General features: G+C 37.8%; 1 protein-coding gene across 1 annotated transcript in view; it reads right to left on the bottom strand.

Moving 5' to 3' along the window:
- The window catches only part of CSTF3 (cleavage stimulation factor subunit 3), a 48,124-nt gene that overhangs the window by 32,788 nt on the left and 2,313 nt on the right, over positions 1–13,023 (bottom strand). The window contains exons 2-3 of the mRNA XM_054635890.2: positions 6,325–6,426; positions 6,100–6,195 (exon numbers count right to left, since the gene is read on the bottom strand). Of these exons, the coding sequence (XP_054491865.1) occupies positions 6,100–6,195; positions 6,325–6,426 (198 nt within the window). The remainder of the gene's footprint in view (positions 1–6,099; positions 6,196–6,324; positions 6,427–13,023) is intronic.

The raw sequence follows: 13,023 nt of genomic DNA on the forward strand, positions 1-13,023 counted from the left end.
TGGTGAGAAAAATCAAGAATAAAACGAGGAGGAAACCCAACGCACTCTTGTAAATGAAGACCACTGGTACCAAGAGGACACAGGAATGCCATGGGGAAGGACTTGCTTCCACAGAGCTTCCAGCTAAGAAAAGTCACTGGATTTCATCCCAGCTATGACTCAAAGCCTTCCCACAGTCTGTAAAGACATTCTGCAGCAAACAGTCACACATTATTTTATGTAGTAGCACTAGCAGAGAAGGTTTAACAGCAAGTGTTCTCTCAACCATCATGTTTCTCAAAATCTGAATAGAGATCAGGAAACTCTTCCAGTTGGCAGCTGGAAGAGATATAGAAAAGAATCAAAAGATTACAATTACAGTTTCCCTCTCCCAGGCAGATGGAGAACTAATCCATAACAAATACAGCATACACAAGAAACCCATTTTTACTTCTGGTTCTTTCAGGTTCTGACATAAGAAGCCCAAGTTTGTGCCTGACCTGACACTCAGATTCCCCCCTCAAAATATCAAAGAATCAACAAACGACTTCAACAGAAGAAAGCACACAAAAAGTTTTCACTGTCCTCATTACATTTGCAAGTGAGACTTCAGAAATGTTGCGAATAAGAGCACATAGCTACCGTGACTAACAGGGAGATATTTCTGTTGCCCCACATGGAAAGAATACAACAGAACGGGAAGTAGTTTGTGTTTATTCATGTGTAAATAACAACACACTAGAGAAGAGGGTTCAGAGTAATCTCTTCGTTAGGGAGCACTTCCACTTCAAAAATGTCCTAAAACTTCCCCATAGTATGTTTTAATGATCAAATGCAGCAAATAGAATTATGAGGAAACCCACTAGTGTTGTACTGCATGCATCTTCCCAAACTACAAATGTCAGTATGTGGGCAATTTTCTGATATTACACAGCTTGTAGGGACCAGGGGAACTATGCAAGATGTAGACACACCTGTATTGACACTTGGAGCAGAAGAGACAGGAAAAAGGTGCATTCACTTTCTAGTGCAAGTCTACAATAATCACACAGACAGAACAACATTTATTAACAGGAATGGAACAAGTCCACACATGAATAAGAAAAGATCATAAATAATACAGTTGTAAAAAAGATTGAAAATCTCAGACTGAGGCAGTCAAGACTGTGCAGTATGGGTATTTGTACAGAGCACCTGTACAGCAGTTTCTCAAAGCAGGAGCTTACCATGAGAAATGTGGCTGGCTAGTGGGGTGGGCATGGATTATCATGGGGATGCCTTCCATTAAGAAGTTCACTAAGATCAGCTGGTGATACGCACAATATATTCAGTTGAAAGTACCACTAAACAGAATCTCAGGCAAGAAACCTATTCTACTTTGCCTTCTGATCACTCCAACTTCATCCTGACAGAAGTCAGTTCCCATTTTTCCCCAAGCAGAATAATTCTGGTGATAGGTACAACATTCTCCTTTCTGAATTCATAACCAGACTAAAGTAAAACAGGGGAAGAAAATGCTTTGAAGAAACACAGACATTTTAAACAAAAACAATCATTTTTCTAAATGGTTTTATTTACATTTTTCATATACAAGTACGTTAAATGATACATTCTGACTAGTATCCACACCAGTGTGAATTACATGGATTAAAGATACTGATGTATTGCATATGATGAAATGCAAAACAATCAACCCTAAGCTGTGGTCCCACCCCCTGCATGTGAGATGCCTCACACAGCATCTGTTTTTTACCAAGACATTTAAAATTCAAAATGTCCATATGAAATAGAAATTATCTAAACAAATGTATCTGGTTGCATTTCTTTAGGACAAGCAATAACACAGGAGTCTTGCAAAATTCTCAAGACAAAAAATACATATTAACAGTCAAACCTTTTACATGTATGTTACCAGCTTTGTATTTATTGTTTCTAGACTTGGGCTACTTGTCACAATTGGATATGATTTTTATGTCTTTGATTATGGCAACCTTTCAACCCCTATTAACAATGTTCAAAGTGACCAGGATATAATGCTGTACCACTCAATAAAAAAGGTAAAAGCTGTGGTGTGAACTGCCCTGAAGCATTCAGGACAATTACAGAGGAAAGTTTCCATTCAGAGTAACTGTAACTAAAAATTCCTTAGATCATTAAAAAAAATGTTGAAAATATGTGAATACAGTTTAATAAATGTGCCTAAGAGGATTTTCAACCTGGTGATTTCTCAAAGGAAACTAGCAGAGAAAAAAAAGGCAACTTCAAAAGCTTGCTTCAGAACTACTGAAGTATTTACAAGACTGGTAAAGTAAATGTTCTTTCGTGAGCATGAAAAGCATTATCAGGTCTTTTTGAATCTAAAAGATGGTTCAATCAAAGTGACAAAGGAAATAGCAACAGACAGCTGGGCCTATGGGATCATAGGGTATTAAACTGGATTTATTTTCACATTTCTGTAGCACCTTTTAGGCAGGTGCCAAAAGCACTTTAATCACTAAAGCAGCCTCACAACAACCCTGTGAGGTAGGTAGGTATCTGTTAAATAACAGGTTAAATAACTTACCCAGGGAGACACAGCACATCAGCAGAGCAGGCTAGAGTCCAGACCGTGTGATCTATGGATTTAATGTTATGGCACATTGGGACTGAGACCTAGACCCTCCTTTATACAACTGCCATGTCAACAGAGTCAAGTTTCTGACAGGAGGTTTTTATGAGAAAGGTATCAGAAGAAAAGTGTACTTTAAGTAACTAGAGAAAGTAAGAGTTTGAGAAGAATAGCACTACTGTTCCACTTCCTAAATTTTAAGAGATGCAGAATAGCAAGTTAACTATTTTACTTGCTTAAATACTTATCAAATCCAAAACTCTACTTAGATGTTCAAATATTATGACCCAAAACCAGCTGTGTGCCGGGAGTTGTTTCATCCACTTATATAATTTCTAAGTCCTGCAATTCTTCTTTGAAGGTCAGAAGAAATAAGAACCAGTGCAAGAATCCAAACTTTTTTCATCAATTTCAACTTTAATAGTGTAATTCCCATTAACAAACTGTCAAAGCATACTCTTCCTAACTAATTTTCATGTTCTACTGACTACCTAACCAGTCACAATGCAGAGAGCAGAGCATATAAATCAGTGCTTGGCACACAAACTGCTAAATGTGAAGTATTTGGTTACTTTAGCATGCTCTGTGTACCAGTTGTGGTGAGCTAGATGATACACTGAGTGCTGAGCACTGCTCTCCACTATATTCCACTAGGGAACACAGTCATACACAAAAAGCACAACAGTCAGCAAGCTGAACAAACACAGTCATAAAACCAAGAGGTAATCACAGCAGCAAAGCCTGCACTTACAAGTTATACATTACAGAAAGAACTGGCACATGCAGTTTTTGTTTAGATAGTTTATCAACAATTTCTACTGAAGACTGGAAGTGACTAAAGAGAACATATTTGTTAAGTCAGACAAAGGGGAATTTAAAGACTTCTAACAACTTTGAGAGTACAGCTGTTAAAGGGCTAATTTCTTTTTCGTAAGGCCCTTTTCATAACCCTCACCCTGGCTCATCTTCCAATACACCACAACTAAGGAACATTTTTCAGCTCTGATTTATGTCTTGCAGAGGGCAAAATTCTCTAGTGAAAGACAACCTGCCAGAAAAGAACCCCCATTTCCCTCCCCGTTTCTGTCTTTCTGGGATGCAAAGAGTAAACGTTGTCATGTTAAAGAGTAAAATACTTTTTTGACATCAGAGGAAATGGAGGTAACAGATGACTGAAGATTTTACAATTTTCAGATTTCAATAATGAGGCAGCAAAAGTAAATTGAAAGCAGTGCTGGAGATCTACCACAGGTTTATTTTACTAAGTCATGGCTAGAAAGTTATATACGTCTAAACAGTCCAAGAAAAATTTTCTAGCAGGAGGAGACTACTAAAATTGCCAAGGAAAAAAAAGCTTTTGGAAAATCCTTTCCTTATATTCCTTGCATATCTTAAGGCTGCAATAAAAAGAAGCCTGAACAGAATTCCTCTACTCAGCCTTCAAAAATTAACTGAAGTCTTTAATTTAACCACAGGGTTTAAAGAACATTTGATAAAGCATTTTGATTTGAATTCACCCAGATGGACTGCACAAATGATATGAAACTGAAAACAACACTGACAACGGTGCCCAATTGTGTGAGCGTATTTTTTTTACAGAGGAATTTGGAAATAAGTTATTTCAACTTATAGCTATGTATGCTCACATATGCTTTAAAATACCAGAGAAAAGCATATTGCTTCGTTTGTAAATTACTATCAGTTGTAACATGTCACTGTAACCAGGAAAGTTGAAAATTAAGTCATAACTGGGATTTAAAAAATTTGGCTGTTAAGATAAAAGATAAATTTCTGAAAATTACCTTCTTACATTTCTTTCAAATATAACCCTCTTCAGGTGTAGCCTCTACTGGAAATCTGCAGCTCCTATTTTTCCATTGTTTTGAACAACAGAACTATATATTCCATTTCTCTAATATTTGAAGTGTATTAATAAGCAGACACACAAGAACTAGTGATGGTTATGACAATTCTTTCCCTCTCAGATTTACCTCATGTTCCCTGGTACCCATAGCTGCTGAGGTGCTGATCTGCTCTCCCTGAAGGAACAGGCAAAAAATTCTGCCCTAGACTGTTTCAAGTTGGCCACTGTTAAGGTTTCTAAATACTCTTAGATTATAAATTAGGGGAGGTGATGTCTGTCAGTTCATCTCTGAATATGGTTTAAGACAGGGAGCTTTACTGACAACAGGACTTTCTGCTGAAGGATGCACAGAGTAGTACTGGCTTTCTGAAATGGCCTTACTCAACCCTTAAATTTGAGGCATGAGAAAGGTAAAGGTTTTAAAAAAGCATAGAAATCAGGCAATTTAATGATATTATGAAATAAGATTAGATTCTAAAATCTAGAACCTGCAGCAAAAAGTTCAGGGTACAAGAGGCTAATGGATTTGGCTGCAGGGTCCGAAAAGGAAAAAGATGTATTTGTATGTTAGTCCATTTGCAATCTCCCAAACATGATAAACATCAACACTCTAACTACTGCTACAAACAAGATAGTGAAAACTCTATATATTTAATTTGGTAGCATTCAATTTAGATGGCACTGTAGCATCTTACTATAAACTACAATATAAAAATTTCTGCTCAATTCCCATGATCCCAATTTTCCTTATCTTCAAAATTTACTGCCAGACATTTCTGGATAAATAATTTAATGGAAAATAAGATATGATAACTTGAAATGAAATTTCACAGCAAATGGAAGAAAAAGAGAGCTCATTTCTCATCTACAGAATACAGGTCCCCACCCCTGAAGTTTAGCATATATAAAATCTGTCTCAAGGAAAATGTGCAGCCAGAAGATGCCCACAGAAACCATGTGTATTAGTATTAAATACCAGCTACAGAAAGGAATCAAACCAAAATGAACACCACCACCCCCCTCCATGATTATACAGGGAATTTCATGGCATGTCATTACAGACAGTTCACTGACCAATCCACTTAGTGATAAGTCTTACCCAGTTATGGAAACAATCACAATTTGTTGGGATTTTTAAAAGTTAATGAGTTGGGCTAATGCATTTTCATTCCAGAAATTAGCTTCCATCCCCACACCCTCCCTGCAAACACTGTTCACAGAAACATTCAATTCCCTATGAAAGCAAAAAATAAAAAAAAATTAAAAAAAATTAAAAGAACCAAATATTCAGAGAAAGTCACTCAAATAAGTTTGTATGTGTAAATAAAAAAAAATCCTCTAAGTAAATGACACGGGAGGCAATAAATTGACACGACAAGCAAATAAAAGGCTAAAGCACTCCAATACCATTGAAACAGTTTTAATGTTGTTGCAATTCCATAATGCAACAATCATCAACTCATGAAAGACCCAATACTTTAGAATTCATTTTAATCATTCCTTTGTACCTATTTTACAAAATAAAGGCAAGGCATATTTAAAATCCCCTTTCCCCTAGATATTATGTGCCTATCTTATTCATGCTTATAAAAATATAAACTTAAAATCCTATGAAATGTTATGTAAGAAAAAATGTAAAAATATTAACCTCTGCTTCAATGTACAGTTTCCAGAATCTGCCAGAACTGGGGAACTGGGCAACAAGGCGTTCATAGGTCTTCCGTGCTTTGTCTATAGGCTGATTCTAAAAATTGAAAATCAAAACAGCATTTACAGTATTATGATTTATGTAAATGAATATGCTGATTTTACTCCAGAACGAAATAGTGTGAGTGGACCATAGATAAGGAAATGTAATCCTATATCACTAAACCTGTGCCTCTCGAATGAGAATGCTCCAAGCGTCAAGGTCATATGGATTTTCTTCTAGTTTCTTTTCAGCTTTCTTCACTTTTTCTGGGACATATTCAGCAGTCTAGAAAAATTAAAAAGAAGACATAAGAGATCACAAGCAGAGTTTGAAAAGCTCTGTCCCACCTACACAGTCAAGCAAAAGATAACATTTCAACAGTGTAACAATCCACAGGTCAGCTTTTGAAATGCAGTTTCTAAAGTGGAATTCAGCTGGAAAACAAGTTGTCCCAGGAAGATAATGCACACTTAGCACAAGTTCTACATGTTATGGACATCAACCAAGATGTTAGACTAAACCAACTCAAAGTCTCTAAAACATGAAAACAAATTTGAGTTTGCTGGAATATTTACTGCACTATGAATTTTAAACATTTTTACCAACCTGGAACTTTAAGATGCAAAAAGTAAATTCAGCCCAGTATTTCTATTACAGAGCTCAGGCAAACAAATCCAGTTTATCCAGGAGTCATTCTGGACTTGGAGAACAGAAGGTACTTGGTATCACAGGTTTAACAAAAAAACCAGGAGATGATATTTAGCAGAAACAGATACACACTATCCAAGCACAATTTCTTTGTTCACTTTCTCATCTCTCAACCCTACAGATGCCTTCCTGTAGTTTTGGCACTAACATCAACTTTTTTAAAAAACACTCAGACATTCCTATTGAAGTTTAAAAGTTTTTTTTCAGGCTAAAAGCTGTACCAAATTGACTGCAAACTTTTTAACACAGTTACTTTCAAACACTTTTGGAAATAACTTGCTTTATGATTTTCAGGGGTTTTTTTTCTAGATCTAACATTGTTAACACAAGTAGAATAAGAAATTACAGTGTGAAGATCACATACAGACACCCTTAAAATACATGCTTGTTACGACCCTAAATGAAGTTTATTTGTTAAGCCTGAAATATTGTTCTGACCTGTACTCCAAACCACTAACTTTGAAAACCTGGCTCATTTTTAGGCAGGTACCAGCAATAGAAAAACCACACCAACTAAATGCTTGCCTTTGTGAGATGTAACAATAGTAACGCTGAAATTATTACTGTAAGACCTTGCTGGTGAAATTTTATAATTTCATTACATAGTTAAGAATATTCATCTCTAATGTACCATGAAGTGTGACTGATTTATATATAAAAAAAAAATCTAAAACTTGCAGAAAATTCTAAAAAAACTCCCAAATCCTGTCATCTGCTAAAAAAACTATTTCAAGGAATTTGTTTCAATTCTTAATATTGGCTCTAGGTCCCAGAATCCCAGCATGGGGCAGGCTGGAAGGGATCACACTGGGTCACCTGGTTCAAGCTCCCTGTGCCAGCAGGTCAGTGCATCCTCCTGAAGATGAAAAAGACAAACAGCACAGAGAGAACCAACACTCCTCTCTTTCAATGGTCTCATCACTCTTTAGAATGAGAAGCAGAAAGTAACTACACTAGTTCTGAATATTTATCAGCATCACCAGTTTTTGTGTCAGTCATCTAGCAGGATATAATTCAAAGCATATCCCTTTAAATATATTACTTAATAAAACTACTTATAAAATGGGAAAAGGTTAAAAAATATTGCAGAACCATTAAATGGACATATCTGATATTGCAGATATGCAATAAAGGAAAAAGAAAAAATCAGTAGGCTGGGCTTTATAGGAGTCTAAAGACTTTTACTCCTTTTGATTCACTTCTCAAGCAATTCAAGCAATTCTTAACACTAATGTAAAGCAGTGGAACTTGGAGGGCAAATATCAAACCCCACATTAAACTATTATAAAATCAATTTGATTTAAAATATCAAAGTAGTACTAAGCTGAAGTAGTCAACTCTGAAGTAGTAAATGTATAAACTACCATATGAATAGTTTTACACCCCTAAGTCCATCAAAATTTTGATTCTGTAGTAGTTCAACTGATACAGGCTTAAGACATGAAACAGTATAAAATGATCTAGTGGCTCTATTTCTTCCCAACTGACATGCATAAACATTATTCAGCTTCCAGAAGCAGCACTGAAGCTGAAATTTCTGAATTTTAAAACTATTTCTGTAAGCTACCCCTACAGATCACCCAAAACTGAAATGCTGCTTATTCAATAAAGCATTAATTCAAATACATCAACATCAGAGGGAAGCACTGCTTCTGACTATAACCAACCAACCCAGTGGAATTTATTTGTCTCAAATAAATTATTCTGGATACATGAGACACAAGGGTCTGGCAGATGTACCATTAACGTCTGCTACAACAAAAAGGACCCCACCCTACAAAAGCACAAGGTCCTGCCCTCTAAGTACTGACTTTCAAAAGTATTAAATAGAATGGGCCACTGAAGCACCTTTCAACTATTATATCAGTAGTTACGTTGTATTTCCTCAAATCTTTCCAGGTGACACAAAAATATGCATTTCACTGCAGTGGCAGCTGAGTTAAGACTTCCAGGAATTTCATTCACCTATGCAGATACAGGATCATAAACTAAAACTCAGAAAGGCAGAAACAGCTCAGGAAAAAATAAATGGGCATAAGATGCACAACCACAGCAATCCTAAATTAATTTTGTTTATTTGATACACTAATCAAACTGTGCAAGAAGCACAATTATTTTACTGGAAAATAAAAAGGACTGATTTTTTAAGTTGGCAAGTAATTGTTCAGCAGCAGATGAAGTTCTCCATTCAGTTATACAAGACCAACTATAGGCACCCTACAAAATGGAAAATAACTCTATGATGATCAGTTTGGAACTGGACTGCCTGGACTTGCTTGTACCTTAGGTGACATAAGTAAGAAGTCCCTCTCCTGCCCCATCCACCTCCAGCACTGATCAAAGCCACCCACATCTCAGGGACACACTGCACTGCAGGCAAATCCATGGCCTGGTTCTACGTGAGCACCAATGAGGCCTCATTGCATCTTCCCAAATAATCACTCCTAATACCCTGCAGGAATCAATACTTGGGATTTTCAGGACCATTTTGCCAGAACAGGGTGTGTGAACAAACACCTATTGTGAGGACTAACACCTACAGCAAGCACACAGCAAAATGGAACCACGAGCTTGACTTTTAACCTAACTCAACCACAAGCAGGAAAAATGTGATCCTAGTTTTGAGAACTTGATGTTAACTGCAGTTTGTACTTACAGCTGCTGCTATCACAGTTCAAGGCCATACAGCTTGTGATTATCTATTTCTCATTGTAGTGCTTGCACAACAGCCAATATCCAAAACTGGGAACATATAATTCTTGGGTGTTCACTGCCATTATCCTGCCCCTAGATAAGCATTTCCAGGTAAGCTCATATTGTAGCAAGTCACTTCAGGGAGTTAAATCGGCAGAAAAAGAATTCTGTTGGAAAAGGGATGAACTTTCTAATGGTTCAACCCCCTGGTTTCAGGATAAGATGCAGCAAAAAGGACTCTAGCAGCCCCAACTTAGACCAGCTTAAATACCATCCAACTGAACCTAATCAGATACTGGCTTTCAACTTTTCTTCACTACCTGAAAAAAAAAATATTGCACACAGACTGCAAAAACACTTTTTTCCTCTGCTTTTGTTAACTACGTGCAGTAGATCTCTACGTCATCAGGATCCTATCCCATGAAAAACTCTTTGAAGGTCATGGAATTATTTTAGCACTTAGGGTTTTCTACAGATTACCACCACCGAGTCCAGTTCACAACTACCCTTTTATTATCTATACACTGACAAACAGCAATAGAATTGAAGTTTCACATATACTAGAAGTAGAAAAAGATCTTTCCAAAATCTCAAGAGACCTAAACCCACATTTTCTAGAAAGGGATCTAGTAGCTCCTTACCACAAAATACATCAATTGCACAAAATCCAATTCTGAATTCATAAAGAATGTCTGAGGGAACAAAACCAGAGGAAATAAAGTTCACTTTTAGTATTTGCTTATTTATCAATCACCTCCAAGGGAATATTCTTGGTTTATGCATACACCTAAAATCAACAGTTTCCTCGGGCCTCTCAAATAAATCTTCATAATGCCAACCAAAGTGTCTAAGAAAATACCTAAATACCTTCAAATTACTTGCAAGACTAAATACATCCAGTTGTTTAAGGCATCCTCCTGTTTCCACAAAAGGATCCTCTGCAGTGGAAACTAAATAAATGTGTTTACTTTTCCTGTCACATCCAGGAAGTGGCCAGCTCAAGATGCTTTAAAAACTACCACCAATTATGATATAATAATTTCTACAAACCAAAGAAGATTTGTCTTGCAGGATCGTGTGGGTTTAACATCACAGGAGGAGCTGTTGTATACAAAAAAGCAGGAATTGTAATGGCTACTTTAGTCAAATTGCTTTACTATCCAAAAGGAGGTTTCTGGCCATTAAGGCAGCAGCCAGTTTGCTGGTTTTGGCTGGGTATTGCACACTTTAGCACAGCCTGGCCTGTAACAGACCCAGTGAATGGAATTTCAAATATATCAACATGCAACTTGACAAGCATTGTTAGTTGTTCAGTTTGCTACATTTACAGGTTGGTTTAGTCTAAGGTTTTTTCCCCTTTAAGTTTACTTAAAGCTGCATGTGCAGAGAAGAACACATTTTAAAACCCTTTCCTCAGTAACACATCCCTTCACTGGGGGAACTGTAGTTTCAGCTTAGCAAAATTTGCACTTAAATGTTTTTAATGCCTTGACTTCTTCTATTCTACACCAAGCAACTTCAACTGTCAACAGCCCTGGAAAAATTGTGTCCTTGAAGACTGGAGCAGACATAGCCCAGCATACTCATCTTGACCACAAAGAGGTACTTCTGTAAGTACTGCCCCATCCCAACATAATCTGGGCCCAAAACTCCAGATAAACTGAAAATTTTAGATTAGTAAGGATTACCATTCTTTCCTCATAGGACTATTTCCCAAATGTTGGACTGACACATTTTTCACTTGAACTTCTTATTTGCATACCTGGAACTTACTGACTCTGGAAATACACCTAAATGATAATTTATTTACAACTGTGTAAAAACTGTCATTAAATCACTGCATTACAAACTCAGGAACCTTCCTTCAGCAATACTTGTACTTATTTTGTGTACTCTTAAAGAGGTTTCTCTAAAGTGGCTCCTCCTGTGATGTTAAACCCACACAATCCTGCAAGAAAAGTCTTCTTTCAGCACTGCATTCAGTGACATCTATTTTTAAAATATTAAACTGAAGTTAACTACAACTACAACTTTACAACATTTACTACTGTCTTTAGCATGCAGAAACTTTCATGATGTACCACATCAAACAGACATAAGACAAAGAGAGGAAGGAATCAAAAGGGAGAAAAGTACCTCAAGAAACCAGAACAAACTGGTTTTGAGGTATTTTCTACAGTCACAGAGACAATACAGACATCTTTTTTTTCCACAGATCCATATTCATGCAACATAAAAAATCCATCTCAGACTGGGGCAGTGTCTTGGAAACACTAACTGGGAGTGTGAAATGGATGTTCTAACCTTAAAAGACTGGAAGGCAACTAATGCAGGGGCAAAGTAAATGTTATGCAGTCTTCAGATGAAGGTGATGCCTGGCAAGTATTTGTGAAGTGGGGCATTGAGGTTTTGTTGCCAAGCACATGAAACAAGCACCATGACTGAAACTAGATATGGACATGAAGAACCACAAACATGTCAAGACATCCATCCACGGGTGCAAGCACGGGCTCTTTGTAACCCTGACCCTGGAATTTTCTGGCAAACAGTGGCAGATGCAGCAGCCTTTCAGTCTACCAAAGTGCATTGCTGTGATACAGACAGGCCTGAGTGGCTGGTATTCCAGGAACTGACCCTGGAAATTCTCGTTTGTTCAACATCATGGAGGCCTTGGCAGAAACCTGGCAGGGGCCTGACAGACTTTAAGTCCTCACATGATTCAACTGGTTCTTCAGGACGAATTTGGGCCCAGCACAGTTAACACAGAGCAAGAATTTAAATATACTCCAAGAGTTGTGGCTGCACTGTAGTTCTTTGTCCTCCTGCTCCAGTTTGCTCTACAGTGACATAATGAGGAGACAATCTACATAACACAGGTTAGGCTCCTGATCCACACAGTAAGCTGCCCAAAAACTCCTGGACCTAAGCCTGGCCTAAAGGTGGTAAAGCCACATTTCAACTGCACTGCATCTCGTACAATAAAGCCTCCTAAAGCCCACCTGTGTCTTCAACCTTACATCCCCTTTTCCCTCCCTTTCTTTCTACAATTCCACTCTGTTCTTCCTTCCTACACCACCACAGCTCTGTACTTGCTGCAGACAGCATGGCAATGTATTATTCACCTGGCTGCTTTTTGGCAGTGCATTCCAAAAGCTGGGATCTGGCAATCAGGATGCAGAACCCCCCTGCCTGAGAGTGGGTCTGAGAGTGGGCTCTGCCTTGTCAAAGGTTTCTCACTCTCACATTTTTACATCTAATGCATAGCACAGATGCAAATTAACTGTGCAGTGCCTGTTTCACACTGATGCCAAGCCTCAGAGCTGGGAGCAGCAGCAGAAACCTGAAACAGGGCAGGCAGCTGCAATCCCAGCCTCAGCTCCCACAGCCAGGCACATTCAGAACGCTGTGCAGGTAAGCTCCAGGCCTGCCAGGCAGCACTAGGCTGGCCCAGAACAGCTGCTGTGTGGGTGCCCCAACCAC

Source organism: Agelaius phoeniceus, chromosome 6, assembly GCF_051311805.1.
Source record: "Agelaius phoeniceus isolate bAgePho1 chromosome 6, bAgePho1.hap1, whole genome shotgun sequence".
Classification (NCBI taxonomy): Eukaryota; Metazoa; Chordata; class Aves; order Passeriformes; family Icteridae; genus Agelaius; species Agelaius phoeniceus.